Source organism: Mesoplodon bidens (assembly GCF_964165515.1).
Source record: "Mesoplodon bidens genome assembly, chromosome: 7".
NCBI classification, from domain to species: domain Eukaryota; kingdom Metazoa; phylum Chordata; class Mammalia; order Artiodactyla; family Ziphiidae; genus Mesoplodon; species Mesoplodon bidens.
In genome coordinates, this window is record NC_138164.1 from 60,805,103 (window position 1) to 60,829,964 (window position 24,862).

A 24,862-nucleotide genomic window follows, 5' to 3' on the forward strand; every position below is an offset into this window, starting at 1 on the left:
TGCTTCTTGGCCATCGGCATGTCTACACACTAGATATTGTACTGCCTACCCTTCTGGTCCTTAGAGCATTCTGCTTTATACATCAATAATCATGTAGTTGCTAATCCCCTTATCTGGGTTATCAGCTCTTGGAGGACAGAAACCATGTGTCATTTGCTCTGCACTTTCTTTACCTGGCACTGGCCTGGCACAGATTTACTACTTGATGAACTGAACCACCATTCTTGCAATATAAGCACAGGACTGGGTGTATAGTACATAAGCACCCTTTTAAATGCAGAGAGTAAACAGGACTAACTGGTAAACACGGTTTATCTCATACCCAAGAGTCAGGATGGTATAGAGGAAAGAGCATGGGTTTTAGGTCCAGACATAGCTGGATTCAAATTCCAGCTCTGTAGAGCTTATTAACTATGTAACTCAAGTCATTTTACCTTTTTGAGCTTCAGTTTCCTCATTCATAAAATGGGTATGTACTGTAATCTGTTCATAAAATAACCCCACTGTGGTAAGGATTAAATGAGATAATTAATGTACAAAAAAGAGAATAAAATTTGGCACAAGGAGATGCTCAATGAACTATTGTCAATTGTCAAGCTGTATTTAAAAAATGTAACTCTGGGGGCTTCCCTGGTGGCGCAGTGGTTGAGAGTCCGCCTGCCGATGCAGGGGACACGGGTTCGTGCCCCAGTCCGGGAAGATCCCACATGCCGCGGAGCGGCTGGGCCCGTGAGCCATGGCCGCTGAGCCTGTGCGTCCGGAGCCTGTGCTCCGCAACGGGAGAGGCCACAGCAGTGAGAGGCCCGCGTACCGCAAAAAAAAAAAAAAAAAAAAGTAACTGTCTAATTGAGAAGTTACAAGTGTATTTGGTTTTTGCAATATGGGGGCAACCCCTAAAATGGAACATAACCATATTTTTGCACATTAAATTTTATTTTCAATGCAAAAACAAAAAACCAAAACAGTTCTTGTAAAAAATTAAAGCTTTTTTTGTGCTTTCCTTAAATTCATTCATGTATTGGTTTTTCTCTTTTAAAAAAATTCAGTTTTTACAAATCAGACTTGTCAAAAATGGGCTGCTTTGGTAGGGCAGTAAAAAAGCAAAAACTGTTTCCCAACATTGTGACTCATACAGTATGGACCTCAGTATCTCTAACACAGCACAGCAAGACTATGTGGAGAAGACTTTGTCCTGAGATAGAATGTTTCAGGGTCTCTGACACATAAAGGTTATGAGAAGGATGAGAACCTCAGAGTCTTTGTAGAAGCTTATAATCCTGGAAGTAATGTCTGTTGGTAGTGTGTATATGGAGAAACAGAAATGAAAGACAGACAACAGTTACTAGGAGCATGAATTCTGTTTCTGTTCCAAAGTAATAAGGATACACAGAAAAACTGAGGCAACACAGAATTGATAGGAACCGAGTAGGGAGGCCAAACCAGAAGATGTATATTGAAACCTTCTGGACTCATAAGGCTATGTTTTTCTGGCTCTCAGAAGCATCACACATCTCAGTACTGTTAATCACAGCCGTTTACAGATGAGAAATTCAAGACACAGAGAGACAATAACTTGCTCAAAGTCACTAACACACACAACTTATTGGAAATACAGGGCTGAATACATTCCTACTAGAATGTAAGCTCCACAAGGGCACTATTTTGTCTGTTTTGTTCATTGTTTTATCCCCAGCACCATGGACAGTGCTCACATATAGCAAGTATGACATAAGTTTTGTTGCTGAATGAATGAATAATGAATGAATAAATGAATGAGATAAGGTCTTTGCTCTTAAACAGCCCCTACCTAGTGGAGAAGAAAATCATGCAAACAATGTTAGTACATGTGATATATGCTATGATAAAAAGGGCAAAAGTGCTAGGACAGCAAACAGGAGGCAGCCTTTATGTCAGAGAAACTCTGGTAAATGGTGATGTTTGAGCTGAGTCTTGAGAGAGGAGTGGGAATTAAGCAAGCCAAAGAGAAGGGTGATGGCAAAAGGGAAGATTTTAGGAGAGATTACAGGCTGACTAAAAAGTAGGGCAGAGGTTCCTTGTGCCATGGATTACTTTGGCTGTCTGGTGAAGTCTATGGGCCTCTTCTAATATATACATATATATTTTTAATGCTAATTGTAAAATACATAAGATTACAAAGAAATGAAATTATATTGGCATAAGTTATCAAAGCATTAAAAAACAGTGACATAGTAATCACTATAGTTTTATTAATGCATAACAAGATCTAACTGTAGGTTTAATAACTACTGTAATTTTAAAGTAGTGACAGGTATAAATGATATTCCAAGATATCTACAGTAACTAAAATGTGATATGAAAATACCTGTGAAAAAAAAAAATACCTGTGATTTCTATTGTTGACAACATCACAAGTACTGTTAATATTACTAGGGTCTATTGCCTACACTCACAACTGGAGGAAATGTTCAATTTTAGTTAGAGATTAATAAAAATAAAGATGTAATTATTTTCCTATCCAAGTTCACCTACCCTGACTTTAATCCTTGGATCCCTGTGGGCTTATGGATCCAATGCTAAGAACCCTTGGCCCTAGGTACATAATGAAGAGGGCCTGAGTTGGAAGGAATGGAGAAGAAGGTAGAGATCTAAGAGAAATTTAAGAGATACAACAATTTTAATGGATCTGATGATTTGATGGTGGAGAAGGAAAAGAGAAGTATCTAAGTTGATACTCAGGTTTCTGGACTGGGGAAATTATGATATGCAAAATTAGGATAACTGACAAGGCCCACTTAGGGCCTCAGAAAGGCTTTCACTTGGCTTAAACCTTTAGGCTTGAGAAATATAATTATGATTAAGATGATTAACAATTCTTCCAGACCCTGTCATGATTAGAAAGATTTGTGAAGACAGGACCATAGCCTGTGGAGTCACATACCTATTTACAGATAAGTGAGCAGAACATACCTTTCAAGCTCAAGTGCATTGCTCTTTCTACCAGGATACTGACTGCAAAAGTTCCATCCAAGGCAGTAGGGCCCTCCTGGGCCAGGCAGACTTCAGCTGTGGTGCTGCTGCAGGGGACCTGGGTGGAGGCCGGAGACTTCTGGTGGTCATGTGGTGGAGAGAGCTGGAGCTCATCATTTCCTCTGGGGAGCTGCTCAGACTCACTGGGGCTGCTGCAGTCCATGGAGTCCAGCTCATTAGTGGGCCCAGGGTGTGAAGAAAGAGAGGAGAGAACCACATGAACTCTCAAGGCAGCTCCTGAGAGGTTGGAAGCATTTCGTCCAAATAGAGGATATACACCTGCAAGAGGATGAAGGAGGATAAGCCTAGGCAAGCAGGGACACTCTCTAAACCTGGAGATGCTCTCTGAGGGTGCTTGCGGCCCTCTCTCCTTTGGCAGGGCTACAGGCCCTAATATACCAATTTGCAGAGAAACTGTGAAGTTAACACACACTGTGAGAGTTTTTACTGCCTCCCTCCCCCATCACTACCTGCAACAATGGAAAGCAGTGAGAGGTCTGATTTCAAGGCAAGAGGATAAAAAGCTGGTGGGAGTGGAAAAGTATGAGGGAATGGACAATCTGAAAAGTTGAATACTGCCTTTGGTATCCCTCAATAAAAAGAGGTATTTGTGTTTGAGTTCTGATCCCTAAATCTATATTCAGTTTCCCAAACCTACTTGCTCCAGCAGAGTGAAGTTAAAAGCCTGTCTTTAAGAAATTTAGTTCAAGTGAGGCTTGCACACTTCGAGGACTTTTTCTGTAGTCTCTTTGAAGTGACTCTAGGCCAGCCCAGATAAAACAGGGCACAAGGCATTTGATGAGGTGCTCAACAGAGCCAGAATTATACCTGCTGGGTCCAGAGAGAACCAGAGAATCTGGGACGATCACCCAGATGCTCAGTTCTCCTTCTTTAGCTTGGGCCACCCGCTCAACAACAGGGTCAGAGCACAAGGCTAACAGAGCTAAAATAGGGTTGTGACTCAGTTTCTTCAACCGTATAGTGGGGGAAATAACTAACCTTACAGGAATGTTAAGATGAATAAATATGACGTTTGTAAAGGGTCTAGTCTGGCCGTCTCCAATTCAGTCTGTACTATAGTTGCCAGCCTTATTTATCTAGAAAGCAAAGCTGTGTCACTCTTCTCTTCAGAAGCCGTTAAAATAGCTTTCCATAGCTCTCACAAAAAAGTCCAAACTCTCCTGCTTAGAAGAGGCCTTCAACATAGTACTCCTGACCAGCTGTCTAGCTTCATCTCCCATCATCTCCCAACCTATGTATCCTGTGATCCAGCAGTACCAAATTATGGCACCTAATTGCACCTAAAATGTATCAAACTGCTTCCTGCCTCTGTGCCTTCACCCACGCTGTTTCCGTTTAGAAAACCCTTCTCTCCCCCTTTTCGTGACTTACTCCTAAATCCTCTGTAACTCAGGTCAAGCATCATCACTTCCACTGGGATGCTGTCCTTGAACCAAAGAGATGTTGTGTCCCTGTGCTCCCACAGTGCCACTGAGAATACCTTTTTCACAGTTCTTATACTTCGCTGTAATTGTTTATTTACTACCCTACTCTCCCATTAGACTATAAGCTCATTAACTATTTCTGACTCATCTTTGAACTCCCAGGGCCAAGTACATGTAGCAAATACTGAACAAATGTTTGAAAGAAAAGCACCCATAGTGCCACTTGCAAAATGTTATCTTTCTCCTTTCAGACCAGTTTATTACCATGTAGATTTTATGATTCCAAGATGTGCTGACCAGAGAGAGAGGATACCCTAATCTCATTAGCAGGTATGCTTTTCAATGTATTTTAAAACCAGCATTCTAGATTATAATATAGGCTCTTATACAGGTGGTTAAAGGTAGTCTCCTAAATTCACTCATTTTTATTTTACATGTATTAACTGAGGGCTTACAATGTTCTAGACACTATGTTAGGTGCAACAACCTTATGAATTTGGATGTAGTCTAAGGCTACAAAGTTCAGCACCAGTTCTTAGATCTCAGATAGTATACCTTAGATTCCACTAAGGTATACTGTCACTAGATAATGCCCTTCTTAAAGCATGCAGCAAACCTCTTTCTGAAATCTCTGTAGTTTTAAGAAGCATTACTAAATTACTATTAATCTTTCAACATGCAACAATGGAAAGAACACTTACTAACATGTGACCCTGGGCAGTTACCCAACCTACCTGAGCCTCCATTTTCATGACTGAAAAACAGGTTTCATACCTACCTCACATGATTGCTGGGAGGATCAAAGAAAATAATGTCTGAGAGGGTGTCTCACACCCTCATGGAGCAGCAGGTGCTCAAACCACAAGTGCTAAGGCTGGTTCCTCACTTACCACTGACAGTTAGTGTCCTTGCTGACCTCTCCCCAAGTCTGGCCAGGTCCACATAGGCTGAGCCAATCCAGCTGTCTGTCTGATGGGGCCTCTCCACACTGTCATTGCCATAAGCCCGCCAAACCTGGATCTCTAACCTCTCCTCTCTGAAGTACCAAAGCAGTGATGGACTCCTAGAGACTTCTGCTCTTTTGGATGCCTTGAAAGTAACCATGACCTGCTTTTTGTTTGCAGATTCCTTAGGCTTCTTGAGAGGTGTCCAAAAGCCTTCATGATCGTATAGCTTGTAGCGGAGGTAGCAATATGTATTCTTGTGAATGTGCTTCTGGCCAGCAAGCAGCACGCAATGGATGGGCAGCCAGAGCCTCGGGGTGGAGATGGTAACAGTGGCTGGCTCCTCTTCATCCATCTTGACAAAATCCTTCAGATTATTCTCAAAGCTCCAGCCCAATAGCTCAGCAGCTTCCAACACTCGCTCTCTGTCTCCAGGATGGGTGAAGGAAATGGAAAGCTCCAGACCACCCACAATCTTCTGCATGAGCTCCAAGCCGTGAGGCAGGGCCCCCTCTTCTGGTAAAATGATAGGATACCATCCTGTGATCCCTTATGAAAGAAAAGGAAGATTTTTAAATTATTGTTTTAAAAGTAAAAAGACTTAGCCACTTCCCACCCCATAGCCACTATCACCCTGGTCCAAGTCAGAAGAGAAAACATATACCCACAGTGCGTTGAAGTTTGTTTCATCTGACCACTGAAAGACAATGAGATCAGGTGGAAGAACAAAGGCTAGGAGCTGGAAGACCTGCATTTTCTTCTTGGCTCAGCCCAAAACTAGTGGTTCAGTCTGGGTAAGCCATTAATTTCTCTCAGCCCTATTTCCTTACCTGACAAATGGGAAAAATAGTGCTGATCTTGCTTACCAGACAACCTTATTATAATTGTCAAATGAGATAATGATTTTGGAAGAGCTTTGAAAGAAAATAAAAAATGTGTAATATTATTATGGTACTATGAGTACAATGGAGAAGGCATGGGAGATCTGGGGTCTAGCCCCAGGTCTTTCACCAAGGGAATTGCCACTTAGTGAACACATACAAAGGACCAGGCACTAGATTTCAAAATAACAATTTAAAATATTAGCTACTTGTTACTGAGCATCTATTATGTGTCAGAAATTCTCTTATGCTTTATATATATTACTTCATTTAATTCTCTTAATAACCCTGTGAAATTCTGAGGATTAAATGGGATAATAATCCCTATTTTGCAGATGAGGAAATGGAAGAGACCTGCCCAAGTTGTTATAGCTACCAGGTAGTAGAGCCAGGATTTGAACCCAGGCCTAGCTGGCTTTAAAGTTTACACACCACCTATTATAGGTTCACAATATCTTTTTTTTTCCTTTAAATTTTATTTATTTATTTATTTTTGGCTGCATTGGGTCTTTGTTGCTGCTTGTGGGCTTTCTCTAGTTGTGGTGACCAGGGGCTACTCTTTGTTGGTGTGCATGGGCTTCTCATTGCAGTGGCTTCTCCTGTTGCGGAGCACGGGCTCTAGGCACACGGGCTTCAGCAGTTGTGGCACGCAGGCTCAGCAGTTGTGGCTCACAGCCTTAGTTGCTCTGCAGCATGTGGGATCTTCCCAGACCAGGGCTCAAACCCGTGTTCCCTGCATTAGCAGGCGGATTCTTAACCACTGCGCTATCAGGGAAGTCCTGGTTCACAATATCTTATCTAGAACCCTTAGGGTCAGATTTGTTTCTGAATTTAAACATTTTCAGATTTTAGAAAGATACTGGGGTACATAAATTATGAATATTTTTCATAATGAATATTATGTACTAGTCAGTGGTCACATAGATCAGGGGTTGGTAAACTTATTCTGTAAAAGGCCAGATAGTAAGTATTTTAGGCTTTTGGGCCACATGGCCTCTGCTGCAACTATTCAGCTATGTTGTTGTAGTGAGAAAGTGGACACAGAAAATATGTAAATGAATGGGCACAATGTGTTCCAATAAAGCTATATAATCAGGCAGTGGCCTAAGTCAGAAAATAAAGACTAAATAGTCTCCTGTCAGTTGAGGTCAGGTTTGGCTGCTTAATGAGTTAATAAAAAACTTTTGACTTTCTGAGCTTTTTGGATTTCATAATTATGTAAAACAGATTGTGGATTGGTATAATATTCACAGCAACTTTCTGAGAAAGGTTTTGTATTAATTAAAATTATAGATGGGAAGATTCAGACTTATTGAGATTAATTTGCCAAAGGCCACTTAAGGTGTTATGATTTTTGGAAAAGGCATTTAATTTTTTTGGGCCTTCCAAGTTTTCATTTATAAAATGAGGACACTGAAATGAGGAGGTTGATCTCTATGACTCCATTTGACTTGGTCAGTCTAAGAACCTATGGCTTTGGCTTTAGTAATTTCTCATCACTTGGGTATTAATTTCCTCACAACCTAGTGCTTCTTAGCTTATTTGGTCACGGGCCCCTTTGGCTCTAATGAAAGTTATCCCCAGAAAAATGTACAAATACAAATACATAAAAAATTTCACACCACTTCAGCATGTAAGTGAATTAGATCATTCCTCTTGCTCTGTGATTCTGTAATTGAGATTACCGGCAGGAAGAAACAAAATAGAATGTTCACTTTAGAATAACTCAGAATATAAAGACCAGTGATACATTCCAAACTGTCTAAAAGGTTTATTTCCAAGGGGTTAAATTTAATTTGTGAAGGTGGGATTTCTCAGATGGTGCCTATTCTCTGACAAACTCTGTAGTAAGTTTCAGAAGGAAGGAAACTGAGGTGTCCTATGTGCCTAGTCCTGTGCAAAGATCTTTCACATGTATAATTTCATTGAATGCTTCGATAATCTTGCAAAGATCTTATTATTTCCATTTTTAGAGATGAGGAAACTATGGATCTGAGAGATGAAGTGACTTGTTCTAGATCACAGTTAGTGACAGAAGTGAGATTTGAACCCTATATCAAGTTGTAGAGACTTCTCTCTGGCAGGCACATAGTACCTGTTTATTGAGTATTGCTCAAACTTCAATTCACAATTAAATTTGGGAGATGTGTGATAAAATTTTGGAAACTAGATTATACAATCCCAGGGAGGAAGATGGGCAAGAGAAGGAAAACTAACATTTACTGAATGCCTACTATGTGTCAGGTACTTTATATAGCCTATTTCATTGATTCCTACCTCGTAGACTTGTCAGCATTAACAGTCTCCATCCATAAGGTAAGTGGGGCTCAGAAAGGTCAAGGTCACTCTGTCAAGGTCACTGAGCTAGTAAAATGTAGGACGGGACCAATATTTCCAGACTACTGCCCTGGTGGTTGTGCCTTCTTTTGGGTCTTTACCTCATACCCTTATTCCTTCTTCAGTGAGAGAGGAGAGTATAGTGAAAAAGAATGGGCAAATCTGGACTTGATTTCTAGTACTCTACTACCTGGCTGTGTGGTTGACAAATCACTTAACCTCTGTAAGCCTAAGTTTTCTCATCTGTCAAATGAAGATAATCCTGTATCCCCATCAGTAAGAGTTACCATGAGGCTCAAAAAAGATCTGAGAAAATATTTTACAAAGTGCTATATAATGCAATGGGTATTGCCATATTTATTATAAATAGTATCATTATCTTTCCTGGAGTAAGATGACAGTACAATGTTTTGAGCTTCTTTGCTTTATTAGAAGGCCTTTGAAATGATCAGGAAAGGACTTAAAATGTCTTTGAGAAAACCTTTGAGGTATCTGGGAGAGTTCAGAAGCATGTGTTAAGGTTTTTTTTTTTTTTTTTTTTGCATATCTTGCAAGAGAGCCAGACAAGATGATCTCTTGCAGGGAAGTGAATGGGAAAGGGTAGGATTAGAAAGTGATAATCCAGGATCCCTACCAGATCTCTTTTTTTTTTTTTTTAAAACTTATTTATTTATTTATTTATTTTTGGCTGTGTTGGGTCTTCGTTTCTGTGCGAGGGCTTTCTCTAGTTGTGGCAAGTGGGGGCCACTCCTCATCGCGGTGCACGGGCCTCTCACTATCGCGGCCTCTCTTGTTGTGGAGCACAGGCTCCAGACGCGCAGGCTCAGTAATTGTGGCTCACGGGGCTAGTTGCTCCGCGGCATGTGGGATCTTCCCAGACCAGGGCTCGAACCCGTGTCCCCTGCATTGGCAGGCAGACTCCCAACCACTGCGCCACCAGGGAAGCCCCCTACCAGATCTCTTGATCAGAAGATCTTTTGTTGGAATCTTTACTACTCCAAGCAGATAATCTTTGAATGAGCGGATACTGGTTATATCACTGGCTGTTAAATCGAACAAAGAAAGAGAAATTATTTGGTGGTCTGCTGACCAAAGGGCTTATATTACAATATAGCCATATAATCCTCCACTTACACTCAGTGAATTTCAGTGTTGGAAGATGCATTAGAGATCATCTTGCTCCAGTCAAAACTTGAATGCCCTCCAAATCATTTTAATTAAATCATTAAGTATGTGTATGCACACACTTAAATTTTGAAAAATTCAGGCATACAGAGAAGTTAAAAGAATACTACAATGAACTCCTATATACCCTTCACCTAGATTCACCCACTAACATCTTTGTTTTTTTTTTTGCGGTACGCGGGCCTCTCACTGTTGTGGCCTCTCCCATTGCAGAGCGCAGGCTCAGCAGCCATGGCTCATGGGCCCAGCTGCTCCACAGCATGTGGGATCTTCCTGGACTGGGGCACGAACCCGCGTCCCCCGCATCGGCAGACGGACTCTCAACCACTGCGCCACCAGGGAAGCCCACCACCCACTAACATCTTGACACATTTGCTTTATCTCTCTCTACATTCTCTCAAACACACTCAATACATATTCTACATATTTCTGCTATACCCTTCAGAAGTAAGTTGCAGAGAATGACTCCTCACCCCTAAACACTTCAGCATGTATCTCCTAGGAAGTGCTATACCATTCAAAACAGTGCCCTTTTTAATTTTGATTGTGAGTCATTTGGTGCTCACCTGACTTGGTATCTTCATGATAAATAGCAAAAGTAACTTCTGCAAACTCCAACAACTCTGCCAGGAAACAGGCTTCTCCACTGCAGTGCTGAGTTACCAAGTTACATGAGAATTCACTGTGATGGGAGAATTCAGGGCAGAAGGAACAGGCCACAGGGTGGGTTTGGCGCTGTTCTCCCTTGGGCAGGAAGGACAGATGAGTGGTGACAAAGGCATTGACCCCGACTGTGGCACTAAACTGCAGAGCAGGTTCCTGCTCAGCCAAAGCCCTGTAGGGGAGAAGGGTGGGAATGAGAAGGAGGTAATATCAGAAATCAGCTTGACTGCCTAGAAAACATCACCACCTCCACAAGGCCACCAAGAACACTAACCAACCATGTGTTTCCTATTTAGGCTTTTGGCAATGCCACTATGTGTTTTCTTAGTAATCTCGATATCACAGTGTACATGTATATGAGGGAGACAATATTCATCTGCCTACTAGAGTGATACTACAAGGACACTCCATTGTACTGGTCTGGCTTCTTGCCCTTTTTTCTTAAAAGCGCAACACAGACCAAATGCGGGACTTACAAAAAACTGCCTGCCATCTAACCTGACTTTCCCTGTGAGTTCCCAGAGAGAAAAGCAACTGAGTTTCTTATCTATTACTCAGTCTCTCTGAGGTCTACTGAGTATCGAAATTCCAAGTCCTTCTCTGTCAATTGAACAGTAGTTAATTTAACACCATGTTTAAGAATTCTGACCTGGGCTGGGTCTTACCCAGAACAGGTACTCCATTATACACAAGTTTCATGCCTCCATGGCCTTGGCACATGTTCTTCTCTTTGACCAGAATAATCTTCAGCTCTCTTGGGCATTATGATTAACTCCTACCCTTCTTTCAAGACTCAGATTAAGATATTTTGAAGGGTCTTGAATGCCACGTTGAGTAAGCAGGTTGCACCTTATCCTGTTGTGGACCACTACCCTAAAGTGGAGTGAGTACAATCTAGGCGGTTCATAGGGTAAACTATTTGAGCATAGGAAAAAATTATTAAAACTTCTAGAGTTGTTATCTCATATATTAAAGTTTTACTACTCTCTGGTATATTTTATAGTGTATATATTAGTGTAGTAGTACAGGAAGATGACTTATACATGAATAAGTATACACATATTTAGAGAGTCTGCTAAATTTTTATTTTTTTATTAATAGGAATGTAAAATTAAAATTAGGAGACCACTGCTACTGACAATGAGAAACCATCAAGAGTTTGAATATATGGGAAAACATGATTAAAAAACTGCCCTGGCATCTCACTAACACTAAGATGTTCTCAAGCAATTATTGGAAAAGTCTATTTGGAGAATTTAGTGAGGAAAAATATTAATTAGACTGAACATTTTACCAGCTACTTCAGTGTCAGATCTCACACGGAAGTAATCCCATTAGTTATTTAGCGACTATGAAGTTAAAGGTAAATAATCTGACTCTAAGTTGTAACAAGGGAAAAAGTTAAGGAGCACTTGTCTCTTTCTTGAACTCATGTCCAAAGTGAGCTAGTCTGCCTCAGGATCGTGATCTAGTTCTCCTTACTGGGCACCTGATATGTGCTGGAACTATGCTATGTGGTGGCGGGGACAGAGAGGAGTTCAGGCAGTATCTGTGTCTACAGGAACTCACAGCCTAGGTGAGGAAAACTAATGTATGCAAATAATTGAAACAGAGTGATATATGCTGCAACCAAGGTGCTAAGAGACAAAGGACAAAGCACTGATTCTATCTACATGTAGGAGAGACAGAGGAAGGCTGCAAAGTCTTGAAGAAAACAGAAGCTTGTTTAGAGGACAAAAGGAGGAAGAACATCCAAATTAGAGAGAAGAATGAGTGAAGACCTGAAGGAGGGAAGAGAAGGCCATGCTGTTTATACACAGAAACAGTGTTTCGGGCAGAGAAAATAGCAAGACAAAGGCCTTGAGGGGAAAAAGAGCATGGTGTGTTCAGAAGTAATAAGAAAGCCAGTGCCTGGAGTGGAGTGAGTAGAGCAGCAACTACCAGGAAGAGAGGAGGTCATAAGGATAACGGGGTCAGATCATGTGGGGTCTTACAGCCATTTTAAAGACTATGGCTTTTACTCTGAATGAGATGGAAAGGCATTGGTGGGTTTTAAGTAGATGCGTGTCAAGACCTGATTTAAGTTTTCATAAGATCACTGGCTTCTGTATTGAGAACAGACTAAAGGGGAATAAGCTAGGAAAATAGGAGGTGGTACTCAGAGATTGAACATGAGAGACTATTGAGTAGTGGTGATTGGTCCTGGCATGGTTGGTGGGCATAGGGTCTGACCTTGGGAATAAGAGGGTAAGTAGGGTAGAGGATAAAATCGCTGGACAAGGTCAAGAAACTAAATTGCTAATAACAGTTAAAACAGCAAAATTTGCAAGTGATTTATTCACTTATATTCCTATATGCTTTCTTAAGAGAAAAAGAGTAGAGTTGTGTTTAATAAACTGGAAATTGTACGCAAGAAAGTTTTACGTTATTTGGGCATCACATATCATGTGGACTGCAGTGGAGAAAGGTTTGCTTTGAGAATTGCTTTTCTAAGGTGAACTTACTTGGCTGCTGCTTGCAAACCACAGGCTCTGATAATCTGGACTGAGATGCAGACGGCTCGGGATGCAAGAACTCCCTCTGCTGTCCTTGGAGTACACCTGTATCTTAGGCCCACATCCAGTAAACCTAAAGAATGAGGGCAAAAGGAAAAATGAAAAGAAGGTTGGTTGGAATAATCTCTGTTCTACCAAACCCCAAGTCTAGTCAGGAAGGAAGGAAGAGGATAAACACTATAATCCTAATGAACAATATGGGGCCTTAGCAGTGAAACAATCTGTCTGTGGTCAGAATCACATTATATTATTGTACTTTAGGATTAATAAAGCAGAACAGACGTCACTATTTTCACTTTATATCCAAGAAACTATGGCTCAGAGATTCAACTGCTTGCCAAAATCACATTAACTATCAGAGGCAGAACTTAATCCCAGTTATTTTTATAGAATTGAGATGGACTCTAACCTTTCTTCTTTTTTAAACCTTTAAAAGGTTTTTGCACTCATATATTTCTGTCACCCTCCTACTGCCACCACCTTAAACACCTTCACATGCCATCTTTTTATAAAAATTCTATCACATTTCAGGGAAAGCTTTAAGGAACAACAGAACAAGCTGATCAGTGAGGGTCAGGAGGAACAACTCAATCTTAATCATAGCAAGATAAAACCTTTTGTTTGGGCAGATACTCTCCAGTAAGAATGAACAGTAATTTGATTTAGAAGGCTAATTCTAGTTATTCATGATATATTTGGAGGGTGGGTCATACAGCTGGAACCATTAGGATATAATTCAAAACTCCAAATTCTAACTAATCCCTTCTAACTTTAAATCCTGACCTCTTCCTCCCTCACAGTGAATTCCCAGTTCATGCTGACTATATTCTTCCAATCCTACATCATGTTGCCTTGGAATGATAATTCTCTGAGTACACCTATATGATACTTAGGTTTTATGCCATGAGGGCTTATCAAATGCCTGCTGAAGTTAAAGGTGAGATGAGACAAGCAACATTTATATACAAAGTCTACATAACTATGAATTTTCTAAAATTATATGCAAAATTTGCAGTGTATATTCTACACTCATTTTCTAAGAGAAGGTATCTCATAGTTTTTATCAGATTCTTTTAAAAGGGTAAGTACCACAAAATGTGAAGAACCACTAATTTATGAGAGAAAAGGGATATTTATATATACTAGGGAAAGATAAATTAGTCTTCAATTACCTGATGATTGGTTCCTTAGTTCATTCCTATTCTCAAGCCTGGGGGTTAAAGGGAGATTAAAGGTCTGCATTCCCACATCCTCACGGTGCTGCATGGTTACAATGGCACAGATCCTTGATAATGGCAAGGTTCCTTTGGCGACCATCTGGTCTCTCACATTAGGATAATAGTACCTGTAGGCCACAAAAGCACAAGCTGTCAGTTGAAAGAATAAGGCGGATGAATGATTCACTCTGCCCCAGGGATCAGCTTTCAGTATCTAGTTATCTTTGGTGCCTGATTGTTCTCTATTTCTGGTATACAGCTGTGGTTGTGTCTGGCTGGATTTACTGCCCAGTACTCGGAGGAAGAACCCCATAAATTATACCCTGTGTTCAAGACAAAGCCCAGCTTCTCACAGGTTTTCTGTTTGAGGAATCTGCAACTGGCTTGGCCCTTTGGGAGCAGCCTCTCCTGAGAGCATCCATCCTGCAGCACAAGTGGTTCTAAGTAGTGCAGTTCCAATCTCTTCTATGGCTTCAGGCCCATGCCCCTTAAATTTGAAGGGGTGATGTTAGTACCTACTCAATTTCCTCCTCACGTTAAAAGTATTTTAGTTGGTTTCTTGGGGGTTAGGATGCAAAGGGGGAGGTTAAACATCTGTATTCATGCCATTATCTTTCCTGGAAATCTGCCAAAGTCTGTGCCATGAGTGGAATTATATTTTACAAAGGCCACTCTTCTGGTGGTGGGAAGAATGGATTACAAGCAAAGATTCTAGAAGTGGGGAGACCAGTTAAGAGGGTATTACAATAATTTAGGCATGATATAATGAGGGCCTGAACTATACAAGGCAGAAAGAGAAGCAGAAAAAAGGTGACTGATACATTTAAGTGACAGTAGGAGATAAAACTAAAACTTCTCTTCCAAATGTAAGTAGTGGTTAGAAGTATGAGATACAACTGTTCCCAAGAGCCTAATAACTGAACAGATTTCAGTAAAATCTGGACAAGAGTCATTATCAAACCTAAATAATATTAAACAGGGCAGAAGGGGACTCTTTGCTTGCTTATAATTCAACCTGGGCTAATTAAGGGAAGGATGCTCTGTGACTGTGCACTTCCTTCCTAGGCACAGGCATGGGTTCTCCACACTGTACCTGCACCAGATTTCAAACTGGACTCCACCTCCAGGTACAAGCCCGTATGCAGAGAAGGCACTGAGTAGGTGCCTTTGCACTGGAATTTCAGCTGGCAACAGGAGAGAGTGACGGTGCTCACTATTAAAGATGGGGTCTGGAACGCAGAGTGTGGTTGCAGACCTGAAAGGCTTCAGAGTGAATCCTTTGGAAAAGAAAAGCAGTTCAGAATAATCCAACACATCATTTAGTGTTTTACAGGGACTTCCCTGGTGGTCCAATGGTTAAGAATCTGCCTTCCAATGCAGAGGACGTGGGTTCGATCCCTGGTTGGGGAACTAAGATCCCACATGCCATGGGGCAACTAAGCCCGGGCACTGCCAACTATTGAGCCCACGCACCACAACTAGAGCCCATGTGACACAACTACAGAGCCTGCATGCCCTGGAACCTGCAGACCACAACTAGAGAGAAGCCCACATATCGCAACGAAAGATCCCGCAAGCCGCAGCTAAGACCCGATGCAGCCTAAATAAATAAATAAATAAAAGAAGTGTTTTATATGTAGTTTTACAGTATGTTAATATCCAGTATTGTTCAATTTTATCCTCACAATACTCCTGTAAAGAAAACAAAGCAGGTATTATTTCTCCTACTACACAGATGAGGATATGATACCTTGATGTTACATAGTCAACCCAAAGGTCTTAGAGCTAGTAGGTCACAGACCTGGAACTGGAATCTGTATCTTCTGACTGTATTACTCCTACCAAGGTCCATTTCCCTAGCAGCTCTGGTCCCCTGAGATGCCATGGTAATACAGAAGACATTCCTTTGTTGGTAGATAACGTGTAAGAGTTCCAACTTCTTCACTTCCTTACCAACACTTATTAGTCTGTTTTTAAAAAAATTATAGCCATCTGAGTGTGAAGTGGTATCTTGTGGAGGTTTTGATCTTTATCCCCCAAATGACCAATGATGTTAAGCATCTTTTCATGTACTTATTGACCATTTGTATATCTTTAGAGAAGTGTCCATTCAGATCCTTTGCCCATTTTTAAATTGGGTTGTCTTTTCATTACTGATTTGTAAGAGTTCTTTATATCAATATATCCTGGATACAAGTCCATTATTTGAACCTCAAAACCAATACTGGCAGCACTTTCACGGTTATTCAAAGACAGGCTCAGAATAGCAGAAAATCTGAGTCACCCAACTTGCTCATTCCCAGCTGAGATCAAACAAGGTGACACTCTGTCTTCTTGTTTTAGCTCTCAGAGATGACCAGAGGGTGGGATGGCAAGGGACAGTGCAATGTAGTGCAGGGGCTCTGGCTCTGGGGCCAGTTGGACAGGGTTTGAATGCCAACCTTGGCACTTGTTAGTGGGGCCGCCTCAGTCACTAACACTCTGAACCTTGTTTTCTCTTCTGATGAGGATGAATCGTTTTAGGATTTAAGATTATGATCTATGTGAGATATGTATATGTACATATTTCCCCCAGGAGCAATGGTTTGGTATTCTCTTAATTCAGTGCTCTTGATGACTTTATAGAATATAACTACAGTGGATAATGAGAATCAACTGTATGTTAATAGATGATAAGAGTGAGTAGGCATGTAAATGATACAAAATGAGACAAAATGTAAATAACTGATGGACCTAGGTAAAGGGTATACAGAAGTTCTTTGTACTATTTTTGTAACTTTTCCATAAATTTAAAATCAAATCAGAATAAAATTAAAAAACAATTTAAGAAAAGTAAAAACTCAGGCTATCTCCTGTACTTCCCAGGTAAGGCTGGAAATACTGAGGAACATAAAACTGACTCAGGAAAAAAAAATTCCTAAGCATATTCAATAAAAGAGCCCCACAAGAATGAGAAAGCCTCATCTCCCAAACCTACCATTTTCAAGGAATTCAGGTCCTTTCAGCACACTGGGTTGCAAGTCTTGAACTGGAAAGTAGTACTGGACATAACAGTCTGCTTCTCCCCAGACTGTTGCCTGAAGAGGAGCGAGCCCTTTAATCTTGTCTATGAGGAGTTCAAAGTGGTGCTCCATCAGTCCATTTCCTTGGTCCCCTGCCTATTAAATGAAACAGAAATACTGGGGAGCTTTAAAGAGTAATTTGTATAGCGTATTCATGCTTCTCTATGAAGTCTGAGAACAGACGAAGAAATAAGCATAATTGGCTGATACTAAAACAGATACTTAATTTTCATTATGTATAAATCTCACAACTGTTCACTGTAATCAGATCAGGCAGGACTTACTCTAGGCTGTGAGACTGGGTCAATATTAGGAAATCCATAAATGTAATAGAGTGCACTAATAGAGGAAGGAAAAAAAGTGACTATCTCGGGCTTCCCTGGTGGCACAGTGGTTGAGAGTCTGCCTGCTGATGCAGGGGACACGGGTTCGTGCCCCGGTCAGGGAAGATCCCACATGCCGCGAAGCAGCTAAGCCCGTGAGCCATGGCAGCGGGGCCTGTGCGTCCGGAGCCTGTGCTCTGCAATGGGAGAGGCCACAGCAGTGAGAGGCCCGCATACCGCAAAAAAAAAAAAAAAAAAAGTGACTATCTCAATAAAGGCTAAAAAGGCATTTGATAAAATTTAATCAGATGTTCCTGATTCTTCATACTCTAAAAACAGAAGGCTATTTCCTTAATAGGATAAAGAACACATATTTGAAACAAGTTTTCATTTACTTTATTATTATTTTTTTGGCCATGCCACATGGCATGTGGATCTTCCCTGACCAGGGATCGAACCCATGCCCCCTGCATTGGGAGCGTGGAGTCTTAACCCAGTGGTTAAGTGGACCGCCAGGGAAGTCCTTAATTATTATTTCTAATGAAGTGAGGAATAACACTGAGACTGTTTATTAATGGGGAGGTAGTGAATACACTGTTACTGAAGGCACTTCTACTACTAATATGATAAATATATAATAGAAAAAGTTTAGAGTCCATAACAAATAAACAATAACAAACAAAACAAAAACAAAACCAATAACCTACTAATAGGTATTTTCTTAATAGTTCTTTCTCTGTTAGAGACATTAAATTTGTCATTCAGATTAAAAAACATAACATACTTAAATGGTGTGGACACTGAGACTTGGCTATACTAATAAAGACATCAAATGTAAGATAGAGGAGGACATGATACAGTGGATTTAAAGAGTCAGAAGACCTGTGTCTGAACACCAATTCTCCCATTCTCAGCTGTGTGACCCTGGACAAGTAACATAACCTCTCTGATTCTGTTTCATCACCTAAAAAAGAGAATGACAATGACCTACCTCATGTAGTTGTTAGGGGAATAAACATAAAGTATGTCAATGTGCTTTCTCAATTGAACAGCACTGTACAGAATAACTTTTAAGTTATTAGTAGAAAAGCAAGGAACTTCACTTTAACCTTCCAACATGGATTTGGTCAAGAAACAGAATATTTTGCTGGTTTACATTTGGGATCACTCTTCATCTCCATCCCCATTTTTTCCCCCAGATTACCTTTTCTTTTTTTTTCATTGAGACTATTTTTTTAGAGCAGATTTAGGTTCACTTCAATTTTTTTAAAAAGGCAATTAAGTTAGTAAATTAGAGGATTAAGATCTGGTTGTCCAATTACATTTTCTTTATAAATTCAAGGAGCTCAGAGGGACACAGGTATCCATTTAAACAAAGAAAGAAAAATACCAATGATTCTTTTCAGCTACAGAAAGCATTGAAGTGCAAGTATGTTCTTTTGTTGAGCCTTTCACTATTGAAATAAGAATTTGGGGCAATGGTTTCATTAAAACACGCAAGATAAAATGAGATTACGGTGCTTGAAATTTGCTAAGAGAGTAGATCTTAAGTGTCCTTACCAAACACACACAAAAGGTAACTAGATAAAATGATGGATATGTTAATTAGCTTGATTGTGATAATCATTTCACAGCATATGCATGTATCAAAACATCACCTTTTAAGCCTTAAAATAAGATTATGTTTTTTGTAAACAATCAAGTGTTTAGTCACTACCATAGCAACAGACGCTACAGATGGCTGGTCCAGGAGATGGGCTGGCCTGGGGTTGAAGGGAGGAAGTGTTCCTTCTTCATTCTTTAATCTTTGCAGTGCTATTATCTGATCTGAAGAACCCATAGCTAAAAAGACGCGAAGACTCCCATTTTGGTGGCCTGAGAACACATCAATCACAGGCATGTAGCTGTCGACAGCAACAACTGGATACTGAGCATCAAGCAGCAGGCGAGAAATCTTGGGATCTCTAAAGGGAGAGAAATTGTGCATGAGTAAGTAACAGTCATCAATCATGTCATAGAGTTGCTTCATTTCTTACTTGGCTTGTTTTCTCAGTTTGTTAAAATGGATCTACAGGGACTTCCCTGGTGGCGCAGTGGTTAAGAATCCGCCTGCCAATGCAGGGGACATGGGTTCGAGCCCTGGTCTGGGAAGATCCCATATGCCATGGAGCAACTCAGCCCATGCACCACAACTACTGAGCCTGTGCTCTAGGGCCTGCAAGCCACAACTACTGAAGCCCGTGCACCTAGAACCCGTGCTCCACAACAAGAGAAGCTTCTGCAATAAGAAGCATGCGCACCGCAACAAAAAGTAGCCCCTGCTCGCCACAACTGGAGAAAGCCCGCGTGCAGCAACGAAGACCCAACACAGCCAAAAATAAATAAAATATAAAAAAATTTTTTTAAAAACCCCAAAGAAAACAGTATACCAATTCCTCAAAAACAATTAAAAAAAAAAAAAGGATCTACAACTAGAAAAGTAATGGTGGTTCAAAAAAATACATGATTCTATCCATAATCCATCAAATAAAAATGACCAGGCAGATAAGTTCCAAACTCAGCAATTTGACAGGCGGGGGGACTGTGTCTAACTTATCTCTGTACCATCATGGCCCCAAGGCTTGCTGAATAGCATTATTTTAGAGGCAGGCAGTGTAGTCAGCAGAAAAAGTATAGATTTTAGAGTCTGGCAGATAAGATTTGAGTAGTATTACAAATAGTATCGGCCATTTACTGAGTACTTACTATGTGGTAAGCACTTTACAATGTTTCTATAATCTTTCTGACACAGCAAAGGTTGCTATTATCCACTATTCACAGATGAGAAAAAAGTCCAAATGCTCTTCATTACACCATGCTGAATCTCAGATCTGCCTCTTACTTGCTCTATGACTCTAAGTAATCAATATAAGTTTTAAAAGTCTGTTTCCACATCTGTAAAATGTAGGTAATAAAACTTCCATCAAAGGGCTGTTGTTAGGACTAAACTGAGATAACAAATATAAAATACCAACATGATAAGTGCTTAGTAACTGATAGCTATTATCACTTTATGCTCTCTCAGCAATGAATGGGGTCTAAGGAAATGAGAAGGAAAGGGGAATACCAGACCAAACTAATACCACAACAAAAAAGGGGAAAAAGCCAAAAGCTTACAGCTGACAATGACATCCATGATTCCAGCAGCACTCCTTAGCCTGACCAGGCTTCCCAATGTTACCATCATATAAGTACTTAACTGTTCACTGAAGGCTTACCCGTTTATTTTCTCACTGGATCCTCACAACTGCTCCAAGAGGGAGACAGGAGATCTGTCATCACCCTCATTTTACAGATGATGAAAACAAAGCCAGAGAGGCTGACATCTCCAAGTTAAATAAGTTTCCTCACTTGTATAATGGGGATAATGACAATACTTCCTGGGGTTATAGAAAGGCTCACATGACAGTGAGCCATTGCTAAACAGTGCCCACAACAGTGCTCTTTGCAAAATGTAAAATACAGCATTTAAAACACAGAACCATGAGAAGGCTGAAAGAGGTCAGTTCTAAAATAATTAAAGATCACTATCTTGAAACAAAAAATGAACAGTCTGTACTGAGGATAGAAATAATCTTCAGATAAATCAATACCCCATCTAGGTTTTGAGTAGTGATAAGCGAGGTACAGCAATCAAATCTGAAGGTCTAAGAAACAATGCTCAGTACAGAAATCTTGCAAATGGCTGATGTGAACAATACTAACTGAAGTTTGTGACAGAGAGATACACCATCAATATTTGAGGTGATAACTTGGCAGCTGAGTTTCTTGGTGAGGAGAGTGGACTACAGAGACAAACTCTCTGGGTTCTAACCTTGGTTCCACCATTTACAATATATATGACAAGTTATTTAACTTTCCTGTGCCTCTGTTAACTCATGTGTAAAATAGGGGAAATAAAATTTACCTGCCTCATGAAGGACTGTTGTGGGGATTAAAATGACTTGATATATGTAAGGTTCTTAGCTTAGGGCCTAAAACATGGAAAGTAGTATCTGTAATACTGCTATAACATAGGAGAAAGAGTAGCAACTGTGGTGAAATTGAGAAAAGTCCTCCAAGGAATTATTGGGTTGTTCATGTTTGCAAACCACAAATACTCCTCTTCAGTTCATACAAAGTTAAAGATATAAAAAAAGAATACTTCAAAAGGTCCTATTTACTTGAATGACATGTAAAACTGATGGAGAGGGAGTTTCACCAGCCCGAGCAGCTTGTCCTGTCCTGGGCTCCGCACCTTATTCCAAGTTTCAATTACCATCACATTGTTCTTAAGCCTTTCCAGGCATTTGGAAGACAGAGAGACAGGAATCACCTGGGGAGAGGAACAGCCGGAAAATAACAAAACAAAACCCCACATCTGAGACAAAGTATTAATTTATACTTTTATTCAACAAGCATTTACTAAAGCCTATTTGTGTGCCAAGCACAGTGCTAGGAGCTGAAGACGTCAAAATAGAACCCACTCTGTTATCCTCAGTCTAAAGCCACAGTCTTGTGTTAGAGACAAACACATAAAGGCCAAATACAAAATGGCATGAATTCTCTGAGGACAAAACTCATATAGATAGGGCTTCTGGGACACAGGTAGGAAAAGAGGATATTCAGGAAATGCAAGTAGCTGAGCACAGCTGGACTATCTAGTGTGAAGAGAAGAGTGGCCTGAGTCGAGACTGGAGAAGTATAGGTAGTCTTAAAGAGTCTTGCAGTCCAAACTTAGGGTTTGGATTCTATCCTGAAGGCTATGGGTAATCACCAAAAGGCTTTCAGCAGGAGAGTAAAATATTCAGGTTAGTGTTTTAGAAAGATCATTCCTGTTGGTGCACAGAGGAAGAAATGGACAGGGAGAGACAAGAAACAGGACAGTCTGAAGGCTAGGTGGAATGAGAGTGAGGGTCTGAATGAAAGCAGTGGCAATGGAGTGGAGATAAGAGAATTTATTCCAGAGATAATTAAGTTTGCAACATCTACTGGATTTGGTAAGAAAGACTCAAGGACAACTTTTAGGTTCTGCTTGGGTTTCTGAGCAAATTATAATATGAATTAGGGCAGACAGGACGAGGAGGAACAGATTTGGAGGGAATAATAAATTCAGATTTGAATACATCTGAATTTCTTCTTCCATTTACACATCTTTATTGGATACCTGCAATTTGCCAGGTGATGTGTTAGGTGCCAAGAGGAAAGTGCTTTTGAGATATCCAGGTGGTGACAACCAACAGGCAGTTAGACACAGAGATCTGAAACAGGGAAATGCCTGGCCTGAAAGAAGTATGGATTTCCAAGTCATCTTCACACAACTGAAGCTATGGGAGTAGATGTGGCGACCATGGGGAAAAGAGGGTTGGTTTGGAAGAATGCCAAGGATAGAGTAATGAATAGGAACACTAATATTTAAAAGTAGGAGAGAGGAAGAAGTACTGGGATCACGACTCTTCTCCTAGTTTTCTTACTGGCCCAATGACTGAAAAAAAAACAGTTCTTGAGTCAGGAAGAAAGAGGAGAGAGTTACGAAAATCAAGAAAGGAAACAATCTAAGCGACAGCATCAAATTCTACTGAGAAATCAAGTAAGATGAGTACTGAAATCAGTGGAGGAATAAATGAGATTGAGGAAAAATCAATAAATAAAATAAAGAAGGAGAGACTGGAGAAACAGAAAAGAAACAAGTTCAACTGATCAAAGCCCTAGAGGAAGCAGAAAGGAACAGAACTCAGAATTCAGGCAAAAGAAACAGTGGGAAACCATATCAACTGAGATAGAATAGAAAGAAACAGACACACAAAAAGTTTTTAAATGTTGGCAACGTCTTTTCCTCTTCCCATACAATAGTGGGATTGGATCTACATACCAGATAATTATAAAAGTACCTCCAGTCTGAAAATCCTCGTTGTTTTTTATGATGGAATTATGATTTGGGAAACATACTTCTCTCCCCTCCCCAAATCCTGCCTTCATCCTTAATGCATATGGAATGTTAAGACATGTACAAAGTTACCTGAGAAAAGTTAAAGACGGGTTTTGTTGTGCCCCATGCGATGACAGATCTGGTGACTTCTTCTGTGCTGAAGAGCTTGCAATTTAAATAAACATTGCATGATGGTTGTTTCTCAGATTCTCCAGTAATGAAATCTTTCCCATCTGGCACCATCAATAGCACATGCAACAGCAAAGCACTTTCTTTTGTTGACGCATTTATCTGATTTATCAAATCGTGAGAGGCTGGCACAGCTGTGAAGGTTGAAGGACTTGGTACAACAGGGCTTGGTGACTTTGGGGTGGGGAGCACCAAATTCTGTGTTTTCTTTACAGTTTCTTCATGAATTTGATTTAGGTTTTGTGGATTTTTGGTACAGGTAACATGTTGACTACGTTCTGGCAGTGTCTTATCTGGACTTGTAAGAGCACAAAGTGGGCTATGTTGGGTGTTGCTACTTAACTTTGTATTAACACCAGCGAAATCCTTGTTATCTATAACAAGCTCCACAGTTACCTATAGAACATAAAAGGAAGAGAGTTAATAGGAATATTTTCTAGAATCAGAATTTTGGAGCTAGGAGCAGCATCAGATTGTTAGGATATAAATTAATTCATCCTCAAATACCACAATAGTAGGAACACTAATAGACTGCACATACATCACCTTACCAGGACTAAGAAAAGCTAGGCAGATGATTTATTAATAATACAAGATGAGCCTAAAACATCATCTTGTGCCATAAATAAGTAAGTGCTCAGAAGAGAATGGAGACATATTTAAAGGACACAGAATCCAGTTGAAGGGGCTCTCACTGGACAAATCCAGGACAAGCTGAGTTTCAAAATGAATAATAATAGTAGTGGATTATAACCTTTTGAATAACATAAGAATCCATTAGTCCATACCAATATAAATAAGGGAGAAGGGACAACTCTTCTATATAGTAGAATGCCAATTAATAAATGCACAGGGAATGATGGAGTTAATGGTGAAGTTAGAAAATCATATTCTTTCAAATATCATAGTAATAAGTGATTCAGATAAACCCCAAATGGAGGACATTCTACAAAGTAACTGGCCTTACTTTTCAAAAATATCAAAGTACTAAAAGACAAAGAAGGGTGGCAGAACTGTTCTAGGCTAAAGGAGATTAGAGAGAGATGACATTTAAATGCAATGGGTGTTTGCTTCTTGAGTCTAAAATACAAACCCGTGTAGTATT

The 24,862-nt window shown here is 40.2% G+C and overlaps 1 protein-coding gene across 1 annotated transcript in view; it reads right to left on the minus strand.

Moving 5' to 3' along the window:
* C2CD3 (C2 domain containing 3 centriole elongation regulator) overlaps window positions 1-24,862 on the minus strand; it is a 138,231-nt gene that overhangs the window by 48,793 nt on the left and 64,576 nt on the right. The window contains exons 14-24 of the mRNA XM_081239099.1: window positions 23,659-24,153; window positions 21,824-21,975; window positions 19,339-19,585; window positions 17,214-17,394; window positions 15,330-15,513; window positions 14,192-14,364; window positions 12,969-13,092; window positions 10,368-10,636; window positions 9,570-9,659; window positions 5,345-5,947; window positions 2,950-3,288 (exon numbers count right to left, since the gene is read on the minus strand). Of these exons, the coding sequence (XP_081095225.1) occupies window positions 2,950-3,288; window positions 5,345-5,947; window positions 9,570-9,659; window positions 10,368-10,636; window positions 12,969-13,092; window positions 14,192-14,364; window positions 15,330-15,513; window positions 17,214-17,394; window positions 19,339-19,585; window positions 21,824-21,975; window positions 23,659-24,153 (2,857 nt within the window). The remainder of the gene's footprint in view (window positions 1-2,949; window positions 3,289-5,344; window positions 5,948-9,569; window positions 9,660-10,367; window positions 10,637-12,968; window positions 13,093-14,191; window positions 14,365-15,329; window positions 15,514-17,213; window positions 17,395-19,338; window positions 19,586-21,823; window positions 21,976-23,658; window positions 24,154-24,862) is intronic.